This window comes from Loa loa, assembly GCF_000183805.2.
Source record: "Loa loa unplaced genomic scaffold supercont3.37, whole genome shotgun sequence".
NCBI classification, from domain to species: domain Eukaryota; kingdom Metazoa; phylum Nematoda; class Chromadorea; order Rhabditida; family Onchocercidae; genus Loa; species Loa loa.
This window is the reverse complement of record NW_018108217.1, coordinates 274948-297001: the sequence shown is the minus strand read 5'-3', so window position 1 is coordinate 297001 and position 22054 is coordinate 274948. Positions and strand designations below refer to the sequence as shown.

The following is a 22054-nucleotide window of genomic DNA, read 5'->3' as shown; positions in this document are numbered from 1 at the left end:
GGTCCTGTGTAATACTGTCTCATTTACAAAACCTGTTGTTCTGCTTGGTTCGATAAAAGCCGCAAAGATATTTAGTATTCTTCGTGGGAAATAGGAACTACATCAAAATAAAGTATCACAAATTCAAAAACTATTCAAAGTAAATTTTAAAGAATAAAAAACATAAACTAAACGAAAAAAATGATTAACATGACTTCATCCTTCATCGATGTTCGAGATATGAAAACACTGAATGCTTGGAGAAACATTACAAAGCTTACATATTATTTCACATGGCACGAGATTTACAATATGTCCTGTGATAAATACTGCAGCAAAAAAAAGCTACTTCACTTTTTCTCGCCCCTGGAAGTACTTCATAAAACTTTTATTTCAGTTCCTTTCAAATAAATTTAGTAGCTAATATGAATAGATAAACCACCATTTATTCCTGATTTTGTTTATCACAGCCTAATCTTCGTAAGCGAATCGGAGTAAGTAACTCTTACATTTGCCGGAACTTTCTGGAAAATACTTGAAAATGCGAAACGACCACTAATACAAAAGAGATAAAAAATAAGCTATTCCCGTAGCTTCGAACATGTCTTATAAAAACTTTATGTGAAAAGAAAAAAAGTGAGAAGGGAGCAAATAAAAATGTTTGAAAAGATTTGTCCTCACTTTGCATGAAAAGTTAAACTGAACGAGTATGTAAATAGCATTTGCAGCATTGTAATTTAACCATGTTATATTCAAGAAACTCACATTTGTTCGGAAGAAATAAAGAGATGAAATTTCTTCCTTGCGAAAAATCAACAGATGATAAAAGGATAAAAAGAATTATTCCTATATAAATCTATCGATTGGAAGAGGATAGGAGCACTTTAAAACCAAATGCGAGACAATAAATGATAACAAATTGTATCCTGACGTAGTTACTACAGTCTTTTTCATACGTGACTTTTTTATACGTTATTGTTGTGTAAAAAAAAATAAAATTCCCAATTTTTCGGAGTAGGTGCGATCAGCTACCGTTGTCGTGTTGCATGGATATTATATAAGAGGAATCAAAATTCTGCTAGCTATAATTTTTCTGGCTCTTGTCCTTACATCTTTAATTATCTTTGTTCTCCCTTCTAAAAAGGAAAGCCTTCCGGTAAAGGTAAGCGTAAAAACCTTGTAGTGTAGGTTTCGTCTTGTGACCCAACATACTGTTTCTTTCAAAGCGAGCAATTGCTTCATTAGCATTTTTGGTTTTTGTCAAGATTCATTGTGCCTATTATATTTACTTTCTCGATAGAAAGTTGAGACAAATCAAAAAAAATCAGAAATTGATGACTCTAAAATGAAATTAAATCGTCAGAAGAGAAAACCAGCAGTCACAATAATGAGGACAGAAAATGATTTCATTAGTAGTAAAAGCTTATGAAAATTGGATAAATGCACAGAAAATAAGTGAATATTAACAAGCAGCTATGAAAAATTTGAATAAAAGAAGATGGGACAAAATAGAAAGCATTAGAAAGCAATATTTAGTTCCTCCTATATCAATACATTGGGCGGTACTAGCTGAAAAAATCAAGATTATATCAGAAATATGCTTATACTAAAACAGTGAAGAGTGGAGAACCAGAGTATGTTAACATTAACATAGCTATTCTTCTATCCGTATTAACATAGCTATGCGTATTAATATACGCAGCTATTTTTCCAATATTGATTCTCTTTCAATATTTTCGATCGTATTTTCGGCTGACTCAGATTTGTATGAAACTTGTTCCAACTTAATGCAAATGCGTCTACACATTTTTCTTCTGTGCAAACTTAAATTTAAAATCACACGAAGTGAACGCTACGGTACCGAGTAACACAAAAAGACAGCCTACACAGTGCATAAATGTGAAAGGATTTTTGAATAAAATAACTGAAAGAACCATCGACAAGAATTTTCTTAATGTTATAATCATTGCTACATTCAGCGATGTAGTTAGCGAAATAAGCGTGTGTACATTCGAGATACATATCCATCTGCAACTTAGTACAATTTCCAATTTTAGAATAATTATCCATGACTTTATAAATTTAGTTCAGAAATAGAAAACTATTTTGTAGTTTTCTTTTTTCCTTCTTTTTTTTATTTCAGAAAAATATGGTTGCTAATTAATCATAGAGAGCATCTCAACACTTACTTATTCAAGTTTTCTTTCTTTGTCAGGAGTTTCTACCACCTTAATAGTTCCGCTCTGAGAACTCAACTCATGTGAGTAGTAAAATTACGCTAATCTGGAAAGAATGACGTACAAAAATATGGAAAATTGGACTCTTAGCATCTCGACTCATATTGTTCTCGAAGAATAATGTGTGATTAAAACAAATAAGTGCTTACAGTGGCAACCTATCACCACAGTTGAAAATATAAAATTTACTGAAAAAGAAAAACTCACTGGAATATGCAATTCAAAACCATGTAAATCCATAACGAAGGAATCGGAAAACGCAGTCCAAAAATGAAGAAAGTATCCGAATTGTTAAAATGAATTATTGCTTGCTGGATATCATTATGAAAGAAAAGAAAGCCCGGTAACGACAGAGCATGCTGCAAAATTTCCTGTGTGCAGACTTATTTTCAGAAAAATTAGAGTAAACCTATTGATAAAGAAAATTGTCAAAGAAGACATTAAGCTTACAATAAAAAATATTGCTTCTTGCGAATGGTTCCCATATGTACGATAAAGATCTTCTTGGCATATGCCTAGATAAGCGGACAAAAGCGCTGCAAACATTAGCAAAAATATTCCTGAAACAAAAGGCCAATTAGTGGAGCATAAACACTGCACAGTGTTGGAATTTTGTAAAACAAAAACAATGATGTATAAATAGTGGATGAAAGGGGCTGCATCACTGTTTTCACCGGTAAGCCAGATCACCCACCGATTCTTATATTCCTAAATGAAGTCTAATCTCATAGCCTTCCGGGATCATCAATCTAAACATTAGACCACACATTCCTTTACAGCTGATGTCTGCCCCACTGATCTTAAATAGTTTTAGACAATTATATCTTATATTAAGAGCACAAGTTCAAATAATAATAAAACTGTTGAAACTTCGATTAGAAAACATTTCAAATTGCAAATAATACGTTTGTAATGAATTAGCACTTTTAATGGATGGCAAAAAGCAGCAAAAAATATCAAAAGAAAAAAAACGATGATGAAAAACAAATATTAAACCTGGACTGGAATACAAAATAGCTGATGGCTGTACACTCTCCCCATCCTTTTCTACAGTGGGATGTTTCGAAAATTGGTCGGCCAATGTGAAAAGTACAACACCCATACTAACGAACATTATGGACAACAGCTTTCCCCACGAACAAATTCTGTTCCTCAAACAAAAACCCAGCAACACATTTGCGAGCAATGTTCCCTGCACAACAGATTGTTATTAACCAAAGAAACAATAATTGTAATTTCTGAAAACAGTTTTGACAGCATCTCCAAATGTCTACATAACTTGGGGGAGAAATAAAAATCCAAAAAACAAACTTTCTTATCACCAGTGATTGGGGACGAAAGACAACTATTGTTGAGCTAAACTGAAATCTTCAACCATGGACTTTTGCTAAATCCTATCAGGACACCAGGATATGTATAGACACTCTACCTAACAGCTGGTGTAGAATTTTATACCACTAAAATGTAGAATTTGTATGTCAAAAGAGCTATATAACGTCTTCCCGAAAGAAATCTACAGTACCGGCAATTAAAATTATCCTATTTTTCTGCTTAAAGCACCGCTGGTTACAGTTAAGCTTCTACACCACTAAAACTTCAGTGGACATATTTCAAGTCCCGGCAAACATCTTTACAATCAATAATGCCAAACTTGAGCTGGAAAGCACAACAGTCATGGGTGAAAAAATTCCCCGTTCTATTCTTCATGGATGCACTTTAAAAAAAATCAACGATGTTTGAGTAATCTCATTATACGACAAAATAAAAGATCACCGAGCGAAATATGATAAACAGCGGTATGGAAACATCATATCGCAATGCCAAGTTGTTTGAAATATTCACCACAAAGAATATAAGAACAATACGTGCATAACCACTAAAACAAACTCATTCTAAGGCAAACTCGTCCAAGAATAAAGTTTTGTTGTCAAGTGACTGAAAGTATACTTGTGGTGCTCGAATAGTAAACTTATACAGCATTACATAAGTTGCTGGCAGATGAACAGCACTTCTTTCACCTCTCTTTTTTTCCCATATCCTTCTTACATCACCAGGATTACCGAGCCATTCCAAATAAATGTAAACGTGTAAGTGATTTTCTGCTTAGATCATTTAAGAATTAGGGCACTGATGCTACTTGTCATGTCATGCCCTAAACAATAAATGAAAAGTGGAAAAATAACCGCAACAGTGGTACTTTGCTCCGTGGTAACCGCTTGAAATAATGCGACTGCTTGAAAAAACCAATGATCGATACGAAAATGAATGTTGAGCAAGTCAGCAAGTTCATACATTCAGGACTATGCCTTAAAGTATCTCTTTTCGAAGTATGGAAGCATTCCTATGCAATGGAAAAACTCCTTTCTTCCCGTTTGTCTTTCAGGAATAATTTTGAATTATTATATGTCTGTAGATAAAGTGAGATACCTTGTAAGGATTTCAACAGTGACCATACAACCAATGCAGCCAGTCAAGATTCCTCCAACTGCAATCTCCGTCATGACACGATGCTCGTTTCCTCGCACTTTTTAGTACTCTATACGAACAATTCGAGATTATTTGCAAATAATCGTCGTTCCGAAAAGCCAACATTTGCAAGAAAACAGTCTCATAGTAATGAGTGAAAAAGCGGCTAACAGTAGAATGTTCGTTTCTTTCGCTTTTAACCAGTGATTTCGAGAATTGAGAGCCAGATCAACAAGAAACAACATCAGATCTGGTTATATGCTAATTTCTTCGACAACATGAAAATCTGCAAGCCGATTCGTTAACCTGATAAAGCAAAATCCATTGGAGTTAAAGTTAATTTTCATTTTCGATACTTGCACGCTCGGCTGCTCACGCGCAATCGTCTTCGGCAGCTTTCACTCTTTGGCCTGTCTAAAAAGGGGTAGGAAAGCGTATAAAAAGAGGTATTTCAAGGTCTTTATGTAAAATTCATAAGAATGAAACTCGACCCCTGACCAAAACTTTGGTTAGCAGAAACTACAGGTTGTAGTACAAGTTTTAGAATTCTTTCCGTTAAGTCGCAAGAGTTAGTGATGTCTTGTCCCTCATAGTTTAGCAGATGGTATTATGAGAGACAGTAAAAGTAGAGAAACAATCAATAAAACCAGCGAAGCCTGCAAAAGGTTCTATTCGGGCTTGTTACATTCTCCCCTGTAACACCGTGAAACAGAAGAGACCCGTAAGTTACTTGGAAGACATACTTCAGCCCATCATCCCTGTGCGGTTCCTCCGAGAACTTGAAGACTGGTCGATCTCTAGCCATTCTCGAGAAATGACACCCATCTGGCAAGATATCACCGCAGCATACTGCGGTCTATTCTATTTTGCGGTGTCGCAGGTTCGTTTTTACTTTTCTCTTTGGGTATCACTGCATCTTCATTGAAATGTGGAGGACAACATCGTGGAAGAAACTCGATGAAAACGCAGCCTAACAAGGCATTACAATCTATTCCATTGGCATAAATTTCCAGACAATTCAACCTTCTGAGCTAGTTGGTGATGAAAATTTTATGACGATTCGGACTGCTTGAAGGTACCAATTTTTTTATGTGGTGGTTATTTTTCATTCTTTCCTTACCTCTAATATTTCAGTACGCTTAATGGATGGACGTAGATCACGCGGCGCGAATAAGGCTTCAACGTCGGCTATGTGTTCATCGTTAGGTGACTGCTCATTATCAACCGGTAAACGGAAGAAAATGAACGGTTCGACGTGTGATCCGGCCTATGATTTCTTTGCCGGTATCGATCTTATAAAGGTTACTATAGTTTTCCATTTTCGATCACTAAAGGTTACTATAGTTTTCCATTTTCGATCACTAATGCGCATTAATCATTCACATCCGACCAGAACACCCATCGGCGATGCACCCATGGCAATGGATGCTATATATTCTCAAAATATCAGTTATCCAAGAAGGTAATACCGTAGTAGACATACTGTATTGAACACCACAAACTCGTAGCAGTAATAGTGATAAGACAAGTGATGTGTTAAATCTCAATTAGGCAAATATTCGTTAATGCTTGCCTTCCGAATTTAGCGGCATTAATGGCCAAACTTTAAAGACGATGTAATCGTTATGTATTGCTGTGTTCCGTAAGCCATTTTCAATTTCAGTATCTTCGATTTCACCTGAAGCAAACCGATACGGAACAGAAAAATGCACTGCTTTTCGAAATATTGGTAAAAATGATTCCAATTCTAATGTTATCATCTTCATTTTAATCCCAAAACTTTCGTTTGCTTTGATTGTTATCATTAATATCTAAACGTATTTTCCAGAATGTCTGTGATTCATCAAATTTGGAATACGCAACTTCGTTGTTGGAAGAAATGCGCAGCAATGTAAGCACTGAAGAGGTCGACTTGTTTAGTTCACTCCCGCTGCCAATTGCTTTAAAGATTTTTCGTCTTTTGGACCCAAGTGAGAATCTCATTACATTTTCACATTGTTATAACCGAAAATATGTTTTTAAAAAGTACATTATCAAACATGAGTTTCATCAGGTTGGTGAAACATTAGGGAGGTGAAGTTCATATAAGTCAAATGAAGTCCTGTAATAAAGTTTGCATTAGGAAGAGATAATCAGCGTGATTATCAGGACTGTTAATATGAGTAATTTAATGCATTTTTTTTCAAAGCCAAGCGCACGATAGTAACTTTTGGATATTGTCATGCATCTCACTTGAAGTAAAATCATTATACCGGTCGTGAGAATTATCTTTAATCTATTCACTGGGGTTGTCAGTGATACTTGTAAACAATAGTCTAGCGTTTGTTGATTGTATAGGCCACATTTTTGGTTTGATTGGCTTGCTTGGAGATTCTGTGATTTGTTACTGTTCTGATGCAACGATGCCCATGTTTACTACGTCTTCATCACGTTGTTTCGTCAGAATTGTGTTTAACAAAAAAAAAGTTCATGAAAAATGGCGAATTTCTTATAAGGAACTTTGTGGATTTTCAATTTTATTGTAGAGTCACTTTGCAAATGCATGTTGGTATGTACTGCTTGGAGAAATTTATGTATGGCACCATGCTTATGGAAAAGACTGTGCACACTTCAGCGCATGTTTCGACTGTGCTCAGCAGAAACTGAAAATGAACAGCTAAAGAAGCACACAACACACGATGGTGTAGTACTGTGGAAGGAAGCATTTAGTGAGCGTTATCGTTTATGGAGGAACTGGCATGCAGGTCGCTGTGTTATCCGCACATTTGAGGGCCACACTCAAGGTAATTTTCTTGCACCATTCATAAAATTGTTGTTAGCTGTGTTTTGCACTAATATCTTGATTATTATAAATTAGATTTACTGATGAGAGGTTGGTAGCGTTACATTTTGCAAGTGAGATCACTTAGTTTATCAGGTCGCGTCAAGCTGATCATGGTGTCTTATTCGTCATATTTTTTCCTAATCACTGGTCATAGCTACACTAGTATTATAGCCACAGGATGTTTCAGGTATATCTTGCGTTCAGTTCGACGGTGACCGCATTGTGTCCGGAAGCAGCGATAATACAATTCGTGTTTGGGATATAAAGAGTTCTACTATGCCAGGTTTAGGTACCATGACACTGACGGGCCATTCTGATACTGTTCGTTGTTTGCACTTAAGCGGTAATCGACTGGCTTCTGGCTCCAATGATTTAACAATCAAGGTTAGTTGAATTCATTAAATTTTGTAGACGCTACAGCAAAAGTTCATATTTTTAAGCCCAAAAATTTTTTGACAACTTTTTCAGCTATACTAGCGCTTTTAAAGACTTTATTATTATTGTTAAGTAGCTTACTACATCCGCATTTCATACTGGATAACAGCAATTAGGAAATCAGAGGGTTTAACATAGAGGAATAAGTGTAATTCGAATGCTCCCAGTATATGATTTTAACGAGATAACTTTATTATAGTGAAAAAATCTTGAAGGTTTGGGGTCTTGCTGTAAATCGGACGTGGTCTTCTATTGCTTGTCGCCAAACAATGATCGGGCATACGAACTTCGTACGATGTTTGCAGGTAGTTCCTTCAGTTTCGTCTAAAAGAATACTATGCCCTTTTTTTTCAGTGAAAACTAACTTGTGTTGTTTTTTAACACTACCGTAGTTTTGGTTATAAAATTGAGATAGTTATGTCACTGATGGCATTCAAAGTGGATTTCGTTTAGATGGAGAAGGAACGATTGATCAGCGGTTCGTATGACCATACTTTAAAAATATGGTCTACCGAAACAGGGCAATGTACGAAGACTTTAATGTAAGCTTCACAAGAATCAAATCGTTGAGACTATCTGATCACTATACCTCCTAGCAGTGGCGTGATTTGTCAAAAGAAGCTCATTGTGGGAATTGTCGCCGATTATAAATATTTATAAATATCTATTTTCGCCTTAATTTACCATAAAGTTGCATTTGCTGCAGTTCTTCATCTGGTATCCTTATATAATAATGTACTTGTTTCAGGGGACATAATGGAGCAGTGATCTGCATGCAATCCGACGGACACTTGCTTGTATCGGGATCGGCTGATCTATCGATGAAAGTTAGTTTGTCAGTCTTCGAATACAAATGATTCTGAGAAAGGTGTCTGACAATTAAATGAAGACGCTTTAAGAAATCGTTCTTTTTTTTGTTGCTATTTTTAGCACAAGTTTTATTACGCTGAATAAAGTTCACTTTCATTGTAAAGACATTTCTTTAAGTGCTGGGATGAGCGAATGGATATCTGTGCGATGACTTTGCATAACGCGCACGACAATGCAGTTACATGTCTTCGATTCGATAATGAGAGAATTGTGTCGGGATCTGTCGATCGAACAATTAAGGTTAGATTTCTCCAATTTTTATGCGTAAAATTGCTTGCACATCATTTAGTGCCCTAATCAGTGCTGACGATTATCATTTATGCATGTTGAAACTTAATTTTCAGGTAACAAGTTGTAGCTCGTTTTTCAGCAACTAGGAAGTTTCTTCCTATTTAAAATGATAGCCAGGATACGTAAGCCTAAAATATTACGAACTGGAAGCGCTGCAGGTCAAATCAAGGTTTTCCTGGCAAACGCATTTTTTTGAAACATAAAAGATTAAAAATGTTTGTTGGAATGTCTGAGTTCTTTTTGAAGGTGAATTAGGATGAATTTTATGAGTTTTAAGATGTGGGATCTACGAACTGGGAAATGTGTGCAAACATTGGATTGGAAATTAAGTGAAGGTCATACAGGTGTAGTTCGATGCCTTCAGGTCGATTCATGGAGAATTGTCTCAGCAGCAGATGACCGTACTATCAAAGTATGTTCTCTGTTTTTTCGCTCATAAATTATTTTAATAATTCTGACAGTTTGTTTTATCTGATCTTCCGCAATAAATCATGTAAAATTCAGGTGTGGAATTTACATACGGGTGAAAGATTATGTACTCTTCATAGCCATACCGACGGTGTTACATGTGTACAATTCAGTGATCAACAAATTGTATCGGGGTCTTATGACATGACCGTCAAATTATGGGATTTTGGTGTCTTTTGAAGACCTATGATTCTTTCTTTGAAAAACTTCACTTGGCGTGTACACATCATTGTTATTTCTATGATATTTTCAATTATGCATTGACGTTCTTTGACTGAATATACGTACGTTACCAAAGATAGAGATTAATTAACTACTGCCAAATTTAATGACGGGGTGGTTTGATGCATGTTTTTTCCAAAACATTTAAGTTTTTCTGACCCATCATTTTTGATGATTGGTAGGTGGAAGGAGACGGTAGTTTAATGTCAGGGAATATATATATATAATGGCAGTAGTGGTTCTCATGAATGTTTTCATGAACTTCAGGCTGTGAGAAATTTCACTCATTCATGACACATCTAATATAGAGTAGTTGTAGGTCATCATTGTTGAATTATAAATTTCAGTGATCAGTGCACATGTTTGTATTTTCTTATTAAGTAGATCAGTACTACTAAGCGAACTCACATTGAGCTCAATGTATGTATTGCGAATATTTATAATTATCATTGTATAGAGTAGGATTCGGTATTACAAATAAATATTTTTGCATTATTCCATTGTTGGTGATTCAGACATTGGTTAGATTCTCCATATTGTTTTTCTCTTTTTTGGATTCTTAATTTTGTTTCAAATTTGATTTTTTTAGGTTGTACGCATAACAGTATATTTTCAGATTTAGATAGTCGCTGAGGAGAAATATTTTCTAGAATGGAATGCAGTATTAATCGTCAAGCAACAAGCTCCTCAAATGAAAGTGATTCGGAGAGTGGGGAGGATGTTGTTGAGAAACTTCCGTTCAACTTAGGTAAACCGAAATTTTTATACTGATTGACAGATTTGTTTCGTAGTTTAATATGTGGTTCATCAATGTGCAGATCAAAGCGCAAGCGCTTTTTTGTCACCTACCATCATCCGGATGTTGCATCTCTTCAGAGCCGTTAGGCTCTCTCGATAATGCGACCTGTTGTGCAAGTGCCATATATAGGTTTTCGAAAAGTAAATTCCAGTCTTTATGTTTTACTGGCTTCAGATAACAGTTTTAGTGACTTTCAGCAATGTTTGATTTCAAGCAGTGTGATCCGAAGCGATGTACAGGGAAAAAGCTGGAACGTTATGGATTTGTTAAAGTTTTAAAGCTAGGAACTAAATTTCCTGGTTTGCTGCTTTCTCCCAATGGTGAACGAACAATTTCTGCTGCCGATCTCGCATATATTAAAAATGGCGGCCTTGCTGTTGTAGATTGTAGTTGGAATCAGGTTTTCCTGTTTTTGATCTTCATCTCGAGTTAAGTTTCTCATGTCGCTTATAGTAAAGTGAAATTGAACAGAAATTCGGCTTCAATAAATATAGAATTGCATTTCTATTTGATTGCAAACTTTGTTGTTTTCTATCACTTCAGGTCGCGAATGTTGATTTAAATAGAGCAAGAGCTTCGCATCATCGTCTTTTGCCATATTTAGTTGCTGCAAATCCGGTGAATTTTGGGAAGCCATGCCAACTGAGTTGCGTTGAAGCATTTGCAGCGGGTCTGTACATGATTGGTCTGAAGAGCAATGCACAGTTGCTTCTTTCGAAATTCAAGTGGGGTCCGAATTTTTTGAAAATGAATGAAGATTTGTTGGATGCATATGCGGCGTGCGAAAATGGTGCTGAGGTTATTGCCCGACAGAATGCTCATCTGAGAACACTGGCAAAAGAAGCAAGTGAAATGAAGCAGCGACCGGTTGACATGCCCAAATCGGATTCCGAAACTGATAATGATGATAATGGCGAGAATGGTGATAATGGCGAACTTAACTAAACTAGTTAAGATCGTGTGATGTTAATTTTTGTTGATTTTTCACTTTTACTAATAAGGAAGTTCGGACAATATGTATATATATATATGTATGTACATATATATATATGTATATATATATAGTGCTATTTTTTACGGCCAAAATTTTTTTAGTATTGATCCTTTTTCCGAATACTCCAGCCTTTGCTGTTAGCACAATATGTAGATGACGTAATGGATTTTAAGATGACATATAGCACGTCAAAGGTGCTTTTCCTTCTTTAAGAATGGATGGTCTTTGAAATAGGCAACTGGTTAAATATAGAAATCATCAAATTTGGGTTCACTTGCTTAATAAAGTTTTATTTTCTTGTAGTTTTGCCAACATATACAAAAATACACTTTTTCACGTTTCAAAAGACGTTCGTAACTTCTCGTTCCTGGTGCGCAGTATGTCGTCCGAATGGAGTTTTCAAATAAACGAATAAAGCGGGGTGTATTTTGAAGCATTGCATCGTATCTTGCTGCTGTTGATCCAATACCTTGCAACACTTGTTCTGTGATATCTTCCATCACGATCAAGTGCAGACCTGATCTTTGTGCTTGAGTGATGGTTACTTGCAGCTGAAAATAAAACGTTTGAAAATTGGAATCTGTAATACAACACAACACCAGTTCGGTACCTGATAAGTGTAACGAAGATCCGCCCAGCACAAAAATCCGTTCTTGCGTAAAACTCTGGAACATTCCAGGAAAAATTGTTGACAATTACTGTATAGATGGCTGCTTTCGATATTTATTATGACATCAAATGAATCATTAACAAATGGCAATTTTTCCGCACTTCCTCTAATAATTTTTCCAGAACATGAATCCACAATGACTGGGTCAATACCATTTACAGCTGCGAATGAATGCGCTCTGCAATTTGTTTCCGGTAGATTAATGTTTTTAATCAATTTCTCAGCAGTTATTTATCGCTTAGCATTGACGTACTGCTTTCGCAACCACTCGTATAACGCGTGTGTCAATAGCAGGCTTCTTGTCGATTGTCATGAGAATTCTGGAGTGTATTTTCTCACGCTCTGCTCTACATCACTCCGGTCCCACAATTGCTGTCACTTTTGTTAAGGTGTTAAGCAACTCTTACACTTTAATAACAGCCAAGTATTTTTTTCCTACTTGAAACAAATATTTTATTTTTATTTTTTGCAAATTTCATTTATCCAACCTCAAAATCCACTCGACACCGCCACCTTGACCGCAACCAACTTCAAGCAATTGCAATCCGGCAAAATTTGGATATTTCGGGCATAAACTTAAAGCTTTTTCGTAAAGTGTAATATTGGCTCTGCAGTAATTGTCTATTTCGGATAATTTTTCCATCACTGGAAAATCTTCATCCTCTTTCTGCTGGTATCCGAGATTCATGAACCGTATACTAAGCTTATCACGTAGTAGGCTTAGCAATGGATAGAGTATTAACCGATCAAACAAGAAATAATAAAGTCGATGTAAAATATCCATCAAATAACCAATCATCGAATTAGTATGCCAGTTCTGAAGTGCAGTAGATTTGCATTTTATACTTTAAACAATTTATTTAATATTTAAAAGTAAATGTGAATCTAAGATATGAAGACAACAGAATTTGTGCAACGAAACACTAGTATGCATAATTGCAACTTCAAGAGAACCGAGAATTAACCGATTATTTGAACTACCTAGAATCAGGTTGTTGGAAGGAATGAAAGATTCCTTACTGAGCATGAGACTTAAATGGGGTCATGCAACAGTGATATTTCAAGTCGCATCCAAGAATATCCACTTCAGTAGAATACACTATATGATAAAATGATCTAAACTAGTTCAAGTAAGACGAAAATATATCACTTGTCGATTGATTATGAACAACGGAGATAAAACGAATTTTCAGCCACAACTGATTGATAGCATCAGTGTTGAATCAGTATGGAAATAATAAAGGCGGAAAGATGACGAAGTTATGGGTGAGCGCTTTCAGTTGTCTGAAGTCTTCTTTGTTGACAGAATTAACTGATATCATTTCACATTCCATCAAAACATATTCATCACTCGTTTTCTTGAGCTGAACAAATGCTACGCTTAAAGGAAAAAGAGTGCCTAAAATGAACAGTAGTCTTACATCCATCTTTTTAAATCCTGTTAATGACAAGCGGTAATGTGCACTTGCCATTTGAATGGATATCTGGATTAGGACATTAAGTGGAATAAATGAAATGTGAATAGATAAAAATAACGCTAAACTAAAACTATACTGATCTTAGACAGTAAAATAAAATTCACATAACAAATAGATATAAAAACCCGAAATGACTTTTTTTTTAAAGCTAAGGAACAACAGCATCTGTCGAACCATTTCATATTAATTAGAGATTAAGGAAAGAATAAAGGAAATTAATAAACTTATTAAACAAATAAAAATGTTTCCATATAAAACTTATTGATATGATAAGAGTCAAACTAACTGCATTCAATCAAACATAGTCCTCTCTAAAACCATTCTATTATTGATTGAAGATTAAATACAAATCTTAGATAGCCAAACATTTGTGACGACAAAACAAACTTATAATAAACAAAGAAAAATCAATGCAAGTAAAAAAATAAGCGCAAAAATGCGGATGTGAAAAAATACCATGGTGTATTAAGAAGCGAAGTGAAAAAACTAAACAATAATCACCAATTCTCTCAGCTTTTTACACAAATTGTTAATGTCTACAAAAAAAAAAAAAAAAAAACGGTAAAATACTGAAGAGTATGCGCAATTTTTGCTTACAAAATAGAAATTTTAAACTGAATCCAAAACAGTTCATCAATAATTTGCCAAAAGCCTAAAATAGAGCAGAACAGTAAATCAAATGATCGTAACTGTCTGACAGATAATTGAAGTAACCACAAGAAAAAAAAAAAAGAAAGGAAAAAAGACAACCAGTCACAGAAGGAGATAAGCCAAAAATTGCAGTCTTCAAATATAATGCTAATTTCTGCGATGTAGAGAAGAGCAAAATGTCAACCTTCATAGTAAACAATCAAAATGAATTGAAGAAAATTTTAGGATAAACTGGAGAAATTACATTATAAGTTCCAAACTCCCACTCGAAAGAAAAAGTTGAAAAAATGACATAATTAATGAATAAAGCACAAAGAGCAAAGAACGATACATCTGCTAACATAATCCACTCGAAAGTAATTAGTAAATGAAAAGACTATGACTATATCCAATGTGAATTGACTATCTTTTTTAGGTTGCATTCCCAATATATGGTACTAGGCATGGTTATCCAGGTCTACATTTCTCCAATACAATTACATAATGCGAGATAAACATGAAGTATTACTTCGTGGAAACCATTAAATGATTCTATCAGATGTAAAAAGGTCTGCTACCACACAAAAAAGCAAATACTTTGGAAAATTGTGTACTTCTTACCAGACGATTTTAACTGTCAATGACTTGTCATTTTCATATTTTGAAATTTAAATGGATTTGCTAGATTTTTCCTTGCTAACAAATTTAATTTAATTAGCGACTATTTGAATCATTCCTTTCCACAGCAGACATTTGGCGATGGACGACGACATTTCGTAATAATAGGCAATTTATTTTCGTATGACAGCAAATTCTACAATCCATTTCCCTGACTCTATAAAGCAAAATTAAGTTCTGTTAATCCTCCTATCCGAAATAAATATTTTTTAAAATACCGAGAATTATATGAACAAATAAGTTGATAAGAATTGCAAAGTTACAAATAAGTTGTAGTCAAGCTACTCATGGAAAACTCTCACGAGATATGAAAAATTTTCGATGCAAAACAGAAGTAGCTGAATGAGATACAATCTGTATCATTTTCACCAAAAAATATATAGATATGAGCTGATTGACAAAATTTGAAAAGTTGGCAAAATATATCGAATCCGTGTCAAGCAGAAATATCATCAGCCTAGGCTTAGTTCGTTGTAAAACCATAGCCACAGACTTCTTGTTCCTGTCGAGAAAATCGGTACGGAATTCATTTGAACAGATGAAAAGGCCTGACAATCTGATGCGCTATTTGCCTTTTATTTATTATACATTTTTATCGTTTAAGGTTTGAATCTAATAAAGCTGTAAAAATATTAATTTCATAAAAAAATGAGGCATCCAAGTCTTTTTTATTGCTTTTTTTCAAACCAAAACTTTTGTGCTGTTGCCTAATTAGCTAATCATTAAAAGTTCAACAATTGAAGGATATTTTCAATCTGTGCCATTACCGCCTTTTTCCCATTGCTTCTATCGCCGATTTTCTTCAGTCATGACAAAAACTGAGGGTTCTTTTTGCCTCTTTAGTTAATAGTACCTCAAACTTGGGTAATTAAACCTTTTATTACGATAAATTTATTAATACACCAACGAACTTGAAAATATCACACTGATACAAATAACGAACATACAAGAACAAAAAAGGCGAATCACACCCGACACCTTATATCCAACCGACCTCAATGAAACACATTTAAAAAATAGATTAGCGCTCGGGACCTTCTGCTTCTTCAACTGGGAGGGTCCTTGTACCGTTTTATGATTACAAGAATTAGCATTCTTATGAAGCACCCATTGGTGTTGGGTTCTTTGTTAGAGCAAATGTAAGACGATATGAGCATATTAAACAACGATATCTGGCTTTCAAAAAAGAGGGGGATTATTGTCCCTTTGTTTCTATTCGCGATATCAGCGACAGCTTCGAATATTTGCATTTGTTATTCTTTTAGTGCATACTGTGCGATGTATTACTCAATTTTGTTTTTTTTCTTTTTTTTTGTGATTTCTGATTATTGGCTATTGGGTAATTTTCATTATGCATCACAATACAGCACATAAAAGGGGTGCTGAATGGTACTTACACTATTTCAGGTCTTGAATTCCAGAAAAGAATATTAGAATGAAAAATACACATAAATGATACTAAATTGATGTATTGAAAATGATGCAAAAAAAGCACATTATTGCTAGTGAAATTCGCAATGGTGGCATTCTTCAGTTTAAGTTAAAGTAACTGACCATAAGAAAGGGAAATCAAATATTTTCATGCAAAAAAGAAAAAAAATGGTTATAAGTATTAGATAGCTGGGGATGACCGTAGTCTGGAATATGTTTTGATATAACTGCATAAAAGCGGGGAATTTAGCATGTGATGAATAGTGTAATGCTTTGAAATTTAGAGAAAAGGGAATAATTAATGATAAGAAAAGGGAGTAATGATAAGAAAGGAGAGTAATGGTAAGGAAAGAGAGCAATGCTTGTTATACCTCTTATAAATTAAAATACAGGTGGGAAAATTAAGACTGGAAATTGGGTAATCAAATTAGAAAACCGAAACAGTTTAAAGACGGGAGTATTTTAAATTAAGGAATTTAAAATGTCAGCCAATAAATTCGATTTAAAATTTAAATATTCCTTGTAAAAGTAAAAATAGTGGGGTTTCGTCAGGAAAGTAATTGCTAACTACGAAAAGCATTAATTAGAACTACTAGCAGATGAAGAGAAAAGAAAATGAGCATCCGATAAGTGATACCTGGTAATATGTAACTAAAACAGAAGCAGTTTATATATGCACAATAAATTTATATGTTAGTTTATATATATGCACGATAAAAGAAGCATAAACAATAAAAATTTTGTTCGGATAACGTCTTCTGAAATAATAAGCAGGAGCAGTCCGATATTTTCCAGCAATCTTATCTCGATAATGTAAGCACATAAAAAGTTACTTAGACATTTAGCCGAATAATTATTGAATTTTTGAGCTGTCTCTTCCAGACATTATCAGGTAAGACTCATTCAAAATTTCAAATGCCATTTTGTAAGAATAGATCGCACTTTTCGAAAAATAAATTTTACGAAGGACTGGTTCAGGATTGCGACCAACTTGATGTTGTTTCAAACGATGACAATCGCGACCAATTTGATGTTGTTTCAAACGATGACAATCACAAAAAAGAAATGAATGATCAAAACTGATACATTTAAATGAATTTTTTTTTCGATCCAAAAAAATCAAAAATTTAATTTAACTTTTTTCGGGATTAGTTCTTTTTTTTTCCCCTGGAATTTACACACGAAAGTTCGAAAGTTCTGGTACTTGTATAGATTATGAATTATTCCTCTCTGACCATTCATGCATATTTTGATCGGCACGTACGTCACAATTCAGCATTAGCTAAGGGATTACGTTTTTGCAAATTGTCCCTGTTAGTGATGAATGAAGATTCCACGTCTTTTCTTCAAAACATGTTTTTAAAATTGCGAACAGAGGTCAGGAGTGAGGGTAGGGGGGTGAGGTTACGGGAGAAATCAACTCTTACCGTAGTGCTTCTTCAATTGATTCTTCTCAAGTTTGCCTTGTTTACTAATTTTTTTCTCCCCAATATATTGCGCTACTTTCCATGACCATCGATGGACTAAGTGTGAGCCGTGCGTTTAGTAGCGTAAGAATTTCTTACTTTCACGGGTAATTTGTTTCAGTATTTGTCGGCTTATACAACAGACTTAAAAACGAAGAATGGATACATAATCATCACTTAACATTGCGAAATGGAACAACAACTCGAATTATCTTTCAGTTGCAGGTATTCTGAAATCACATTTCTTTAGATATGTCTGAATTAATGCAGTATAAATGTGTTATGATTTATCGAATTGTTCCACTAAGTGATTCAAAGGCTATGTATTTTCAAAGTTTGAATTGAGTTGATTACTTGAAGGCATTGTTGTAGAGATCGTCAGTAAGCCATCGTATTGGGTGTGAACTTTGACCTCGTTAATCACTCAACTCTTATATGGGTATCCATTTTCTAGATGTTTATCCCCGATGGTATCTACATACCTTCCATATAACTGTGTTCCTCTTACTCATGAAAACTTTTAAATATTCAGTGCACTTCCCGTGAAAGCAATCTCAGGTGTTCGGATCACCGTTTCTTTATGCTCCAACAGCAGAGAGAATTTTCTTGAGGTCAACTTTTGTTTTAATTCACCAAATCAGTCTTTTAAAGGGTGTCACAAATTCCTGGACAGAATCCTATTATCTATATTTACTATTGGTCTAACATTTGAGAAATGAATGTTAATACTTTGATTTATAACCAGATCGGACAAACAGAAACAATTGTTGGCAACATTAATCCGGTTTTCAGTCGTCGCTGTTACGTCTCATACTGCTTTGAGAGTTCTCAGAAACTTCAATGTGTAATGTTAGTTTTATATATCACTGGAATCTTATTATTGAATCTTATGCTGTTCTTAATAGTTTTGATTGTAATTTATTTTGTTTTGGCACAGAGTAATTCATCCTTAAGAGACTTCATTAAATGTTATGTTTTGTAGAAATCAAGTTGATGGAAATAGCGAAAGGTTTACTGGTGTGATTGCTAAGGTGGAATGTATATTAGGCGAGGTGCTTTCACGTGGTGGTTCCATCGAGTTGCCACTTTTTCCAAATGAAGGTACACTGAATGAAATGAACTTTTTTTGAGGGGAGGAGGAATATGCTGGATGAAGGTCTGTGAAGATGTCTTGGATTTCTGAATAATCATAAAATGCCATTCACGGATGTTATTTTTGAAGCAGTGACAGTCATATGCACATTGCACGATAATGCAGTCGATTATCCTGCTATAGGTTGCTGAGATTTGTTGATTCCTAACAAGCAGTAATTCAAGCTTTCTCAAATTGCTATTTCAGGAATATCGTTTTTACGCTTGGAAACAAATGAGACGAAACTGTCCGGTCAAGCTGTTCGTTTGCAGTTTGAAGGCCATGGTTTACATGCACCATCAAGTGATTGTCCGTTGGATGCCTATTTTATGATGTATTTGGTTCCGGAAGGCGCGCCAAAATTGCTACTTCATAAAAGTGAAGCAATTGCCGATAAAAATCCTGTGTGGAAAACCTTCCTCGTTCCTGTTTCTCATTTTTCATTTGCATCCGCCAGCTGTTCGATTGAAATTGATGTTTATAACTACAATGTTAATCGCGAGTGTGTTTTTAGCGTCATACTGAATAACTTTCAAAAATAAATATTAAATATATTGTTTAGCATTTATGTAAAAGTACAAGGGCAGGGAAACTTATCTTTTTATGGAATAGGTTCAGTTTATTTAGTGATGGTCTGTCCGCTAAATTTCTGTTCTTTATAACGGCAAAAAAAAAAAACTGTATCATTTCTCCCCGAATAGATGTAATCCGTCATCACTTGTGGTATCTATGAGAGCTTTTTTTTTGTTGCTTTGTACATTAAAGAAGTTTTATTTGTGCATGCGTAAATACATCATTAAAAAATTGACATACCCCCTTCAGAAATCCAATAATATTGAGCAAAAGGAATTATTCATATTTCCTGACAAATCGCGGAAAATATGCATTGTAGGATTTTGTTACTTTCAGGGACAAGCTAATAGGGAAATGTACGACATCATTCGATCAGCTTTTGAGAGGAGTTGGTGCTTTAAACGCTTACAAGGTATTTCATTTCCTACATTTACCAAGTGACGATACAAATTTATTGTTTTATAATTCTCTCATAATAGTCATATGAAACTCTTATAGTTGTCGAGTCTTGAGGGCAGAAAGAAAGGAAACGCTTCAGTGGAATTAGTGAACGTTCTCCAGGTTGCATCATCTTCATTTATTGATTACCTTAAAGCAGGGTAAGTCTGTTTGTCTTTTGTTCCATTTCATCGATTTGTGATCATTCATCTATATTATTTTTAGTACTATGTATAATTAGCAGTAACTACCATTATTATTTATCCTAAAATACCATTCTTTTCAGAACACAGATTCACTTCTCGGTAGCTGTAGATTTTACGGCTTCAAACGGGAATCCACTTGATCCTTCATCACTACACTATATTCATCCACACAAGTCATTTTTTATTCTGAGTTTATTTGATTTCATCGAATAATTTCAAGTCGTCATCAGATGGCAAACAATATAATTTCATATTTTTTGTTCGTAATATGTTATGGTGCATTTTCGAATGTATAGAGAAGCTACTCACCATAGCTGGTAGGACACATCATAGAGGAGTTATCGTTTAACACTGAAATCTAAAATACCTGAGAGTCATATTCTAGATTTAACCCGTATATGACAGCACTGAATGCAGTTACATCGGTAATTGGAAAATATAATAAACATAGACGGATTGCTGCACTTGGTTTCGGAGCACAAACACCTCCTGATTATAAAGTTTCACATCTCTTTTTCCTGGCAAGTATTTCATGCTAATTTTATTTTTCGTCTCCCATTCCTTTTCTGTTTGCTTATTTAATTTTTGGTTCATGAAATTACAGAATGGTGATGCCAAAGATCCGCACGTTAATGGTATTGATGGTGTGTTGAATGCATATCGTTCGGCTTTATTGTCTGTCCGACCGTATGCACCAACGGATTACTCAGAAGTCATATATCATACTTACAAGTGAGCCATTTCATCTTAATTTCACAGTAAGCGTTTAAAATGCTGTTGGAACGATGATTTAATTATTACAAATTTTGCTGATATTTCTATATATTAAAATTTTTGATTAGATTTGGAGCAGCGGTGCAACGCCAGGGAAGGAGTGATCATTATTTTGTATTACTCATCGTGACAGATGGATGTGTGACAAATCCGGAACGAACGGTAAATGCAATTGTGGACTGCGCAGAATTACCCGTGTCGATTGTCATTGTTGGTGTTGGTAACCAAGACTTTTCCCCAATGCAGCATCTCCTTTCCCCGACCCTTAAGTCTTCTGAAGGTCGTCTACTACGCCGTGAGATTGTTACTTTTGTGCCTTACACTGCTTCTATGACCAGTAATGAGCTTGTTACTAAATTGTTATTAAATGTCCCGCGGCAATTTCTTACCTGGGCTATGATGCACGGCAGGTTTGCACCGTCGAGATAGCATTTTACCAAATTTTATATAAATCAGAATATCGGATATAATTTCTAATATTTTCATAGATATCCCTGCAAATCATGCATTACCAGACCTTCTCCATTCTGATGCCAGAAACTGCAAGTCAAATTTCCAGCACGCTTTTCCTACCCACATCGTTACCCATCCCAAGTTTTATTAGATTGGATATATCTTGTTTTTATATAATGCACTTCTTAATATTTGTAGTTAGTTCATGGTTGAAAAGTATGACTTTTCAATTAATCCTTCAAGACACACATTCCTTACTTTAGCAACAAGTTTTTTTCTGTCTCTCTATAATGTTTCTTTTTTGAACATAGTTCCTCTTGTTAACTATGCATTTCCGCTTTTTTTTTTCAACATTATTTTTCGATTAAGGTGGTTGATTAGTGTAGTTTTTCACAGTACTAATCATTAGTACTTACTTGAATGCTTCCCGAGAATCATTGCCAGTTGTGCTAAATTTCATAGTTTTTATAATGTGCTATTCATGTAGATAGATAGATATTATATATATATATATATATATATATATATATATATACGTAC

The 22054-nt window shown here is 34.7% G+C and overlaps 5 protein-coding genes across 6 annotated transcripts; 3 read left to right on the top strand and 2 right to left on the bottom strand.

Annotated features, from left to right (window-relative positions):
• Nucleotides 1-1521: 1521 nt before the first annotated feature.
• Nucleotides 1522-4284, bottom strand: LOAG_02554 (hypothetical protein; the record flags this gene model as incomplete). The annotated part of the gene is made up of 7 exons (XM_020446043.1): nt 1522-1548; nt 1678-1802; nt 1914-2007; nt 2667-2776; nt 3213-3408; nt 3990-4092; nt 4277-4284. The coding sequence occupies 7 exons, from the start codon at nt 4282-4284 to the stop codon at nt 1522-1524; spliced, it is 663 nt and encodes a 220-aa protein (XP_020303569.1).
• Nucleotides 4285-5411: 1127 nt separating this feature from the next.
• On the top strand, nt 5412-9920 carry LOAG_02553. 2 transcript variants are annotated; one of them, XM_020446041.1, is made up of 12 exons: nt 5412-5562; nt 5817-5983; nt 6346-6411; nt 6511-6652; nt 7208-7465; nt 7694-7890; nt 8157-8246; nt 8395-8483; nt 8690-8768; nt 8929-9051; nt 9380-9514; nt 9607-9920. In XM_020446041.1, exons 2-12 carry the CDS (start codon nt 5825-5827, stop codon nt 9748-9750), a joined length of 1482 nt encoding a protein of 493 aa, XP_020303568.1. In that variant the 5' UTR covers nt 5412-5562; nt 5817-5824; the 3' UTR covers nt 9751-9920. The 2 variants fall into 2 exon arrangements, with proteins under 2 accessions (XP_020303568.1, XP_020306717.1); XM_020446042.1 differs by lacking the exon at nt 5412-5562 and adding an exon at nt 5687-5757.
• A 480-nt stretch (nt 9921-10400) lies between these two features.
• Nucleotides 10401-11643, top strand: LOAG_02552 (hypothetical protein). Its single transcript, XM_003138089.2, has 3 exons — nt 10401-10540; nt 10789-10991; nt 11135-11643. Exons 1-3 carry the CDS (start codon nt 10444-10446, stop codon nt 11534-11536), a joined length of 702 nt encoding a protein of 233 aa, XP_003138137.1. The 5' UTR covers nt 10401-10443; the 3' UTR covers nt 11537-11643.
• A 216-nt stretch (nt 11644-11859) lies between these two features.
• Nucleotides 11860-13054, bottom strand: LOAG_02551 (hypothetical protein; the record flags this gene model as incomplete). The annotated part of the gene is made up of 3 exons (XM_003138088.2): nt 11860-12136; nt 12196-12433; nt 12744-13054. 3 exons carry the CDS (start codon nt 13052-13054, stop codon nt 11864-11866), a joined length of 822 nt encoding a protein of 273 aa, XP_003138136.1. The 3' UTR covers nt 11860-11863.
• A 5599-nt stretch (nt 13055-18653) lies between these two features.
• Nucleotides 18654-21502, top strand: LOAG_02550 (copine family protein; the record flags this gene model as incomplete). Its single annotated transcript, XM_020446040.1, has 9 exons — nt 18654-18787; nt 18921-19039; nt 19278-19572; nt 19980-20055; nt 20142-20242; nt 20368-20460; nt 20673-20808; nt 20892-21019; nt 21130-21502. The coding sequence occupies 9 exons, from the start codon at nt 18654-18656 to the stop codon at nt 21488-21490; spliced, it is 1443 nt and encodes a 480-aa protein (XP_020303567.1). The 3' UTR covers nt 21491-21502.
• Nucleotides 21503-22054: the final 552 nt, after the last annotated feature.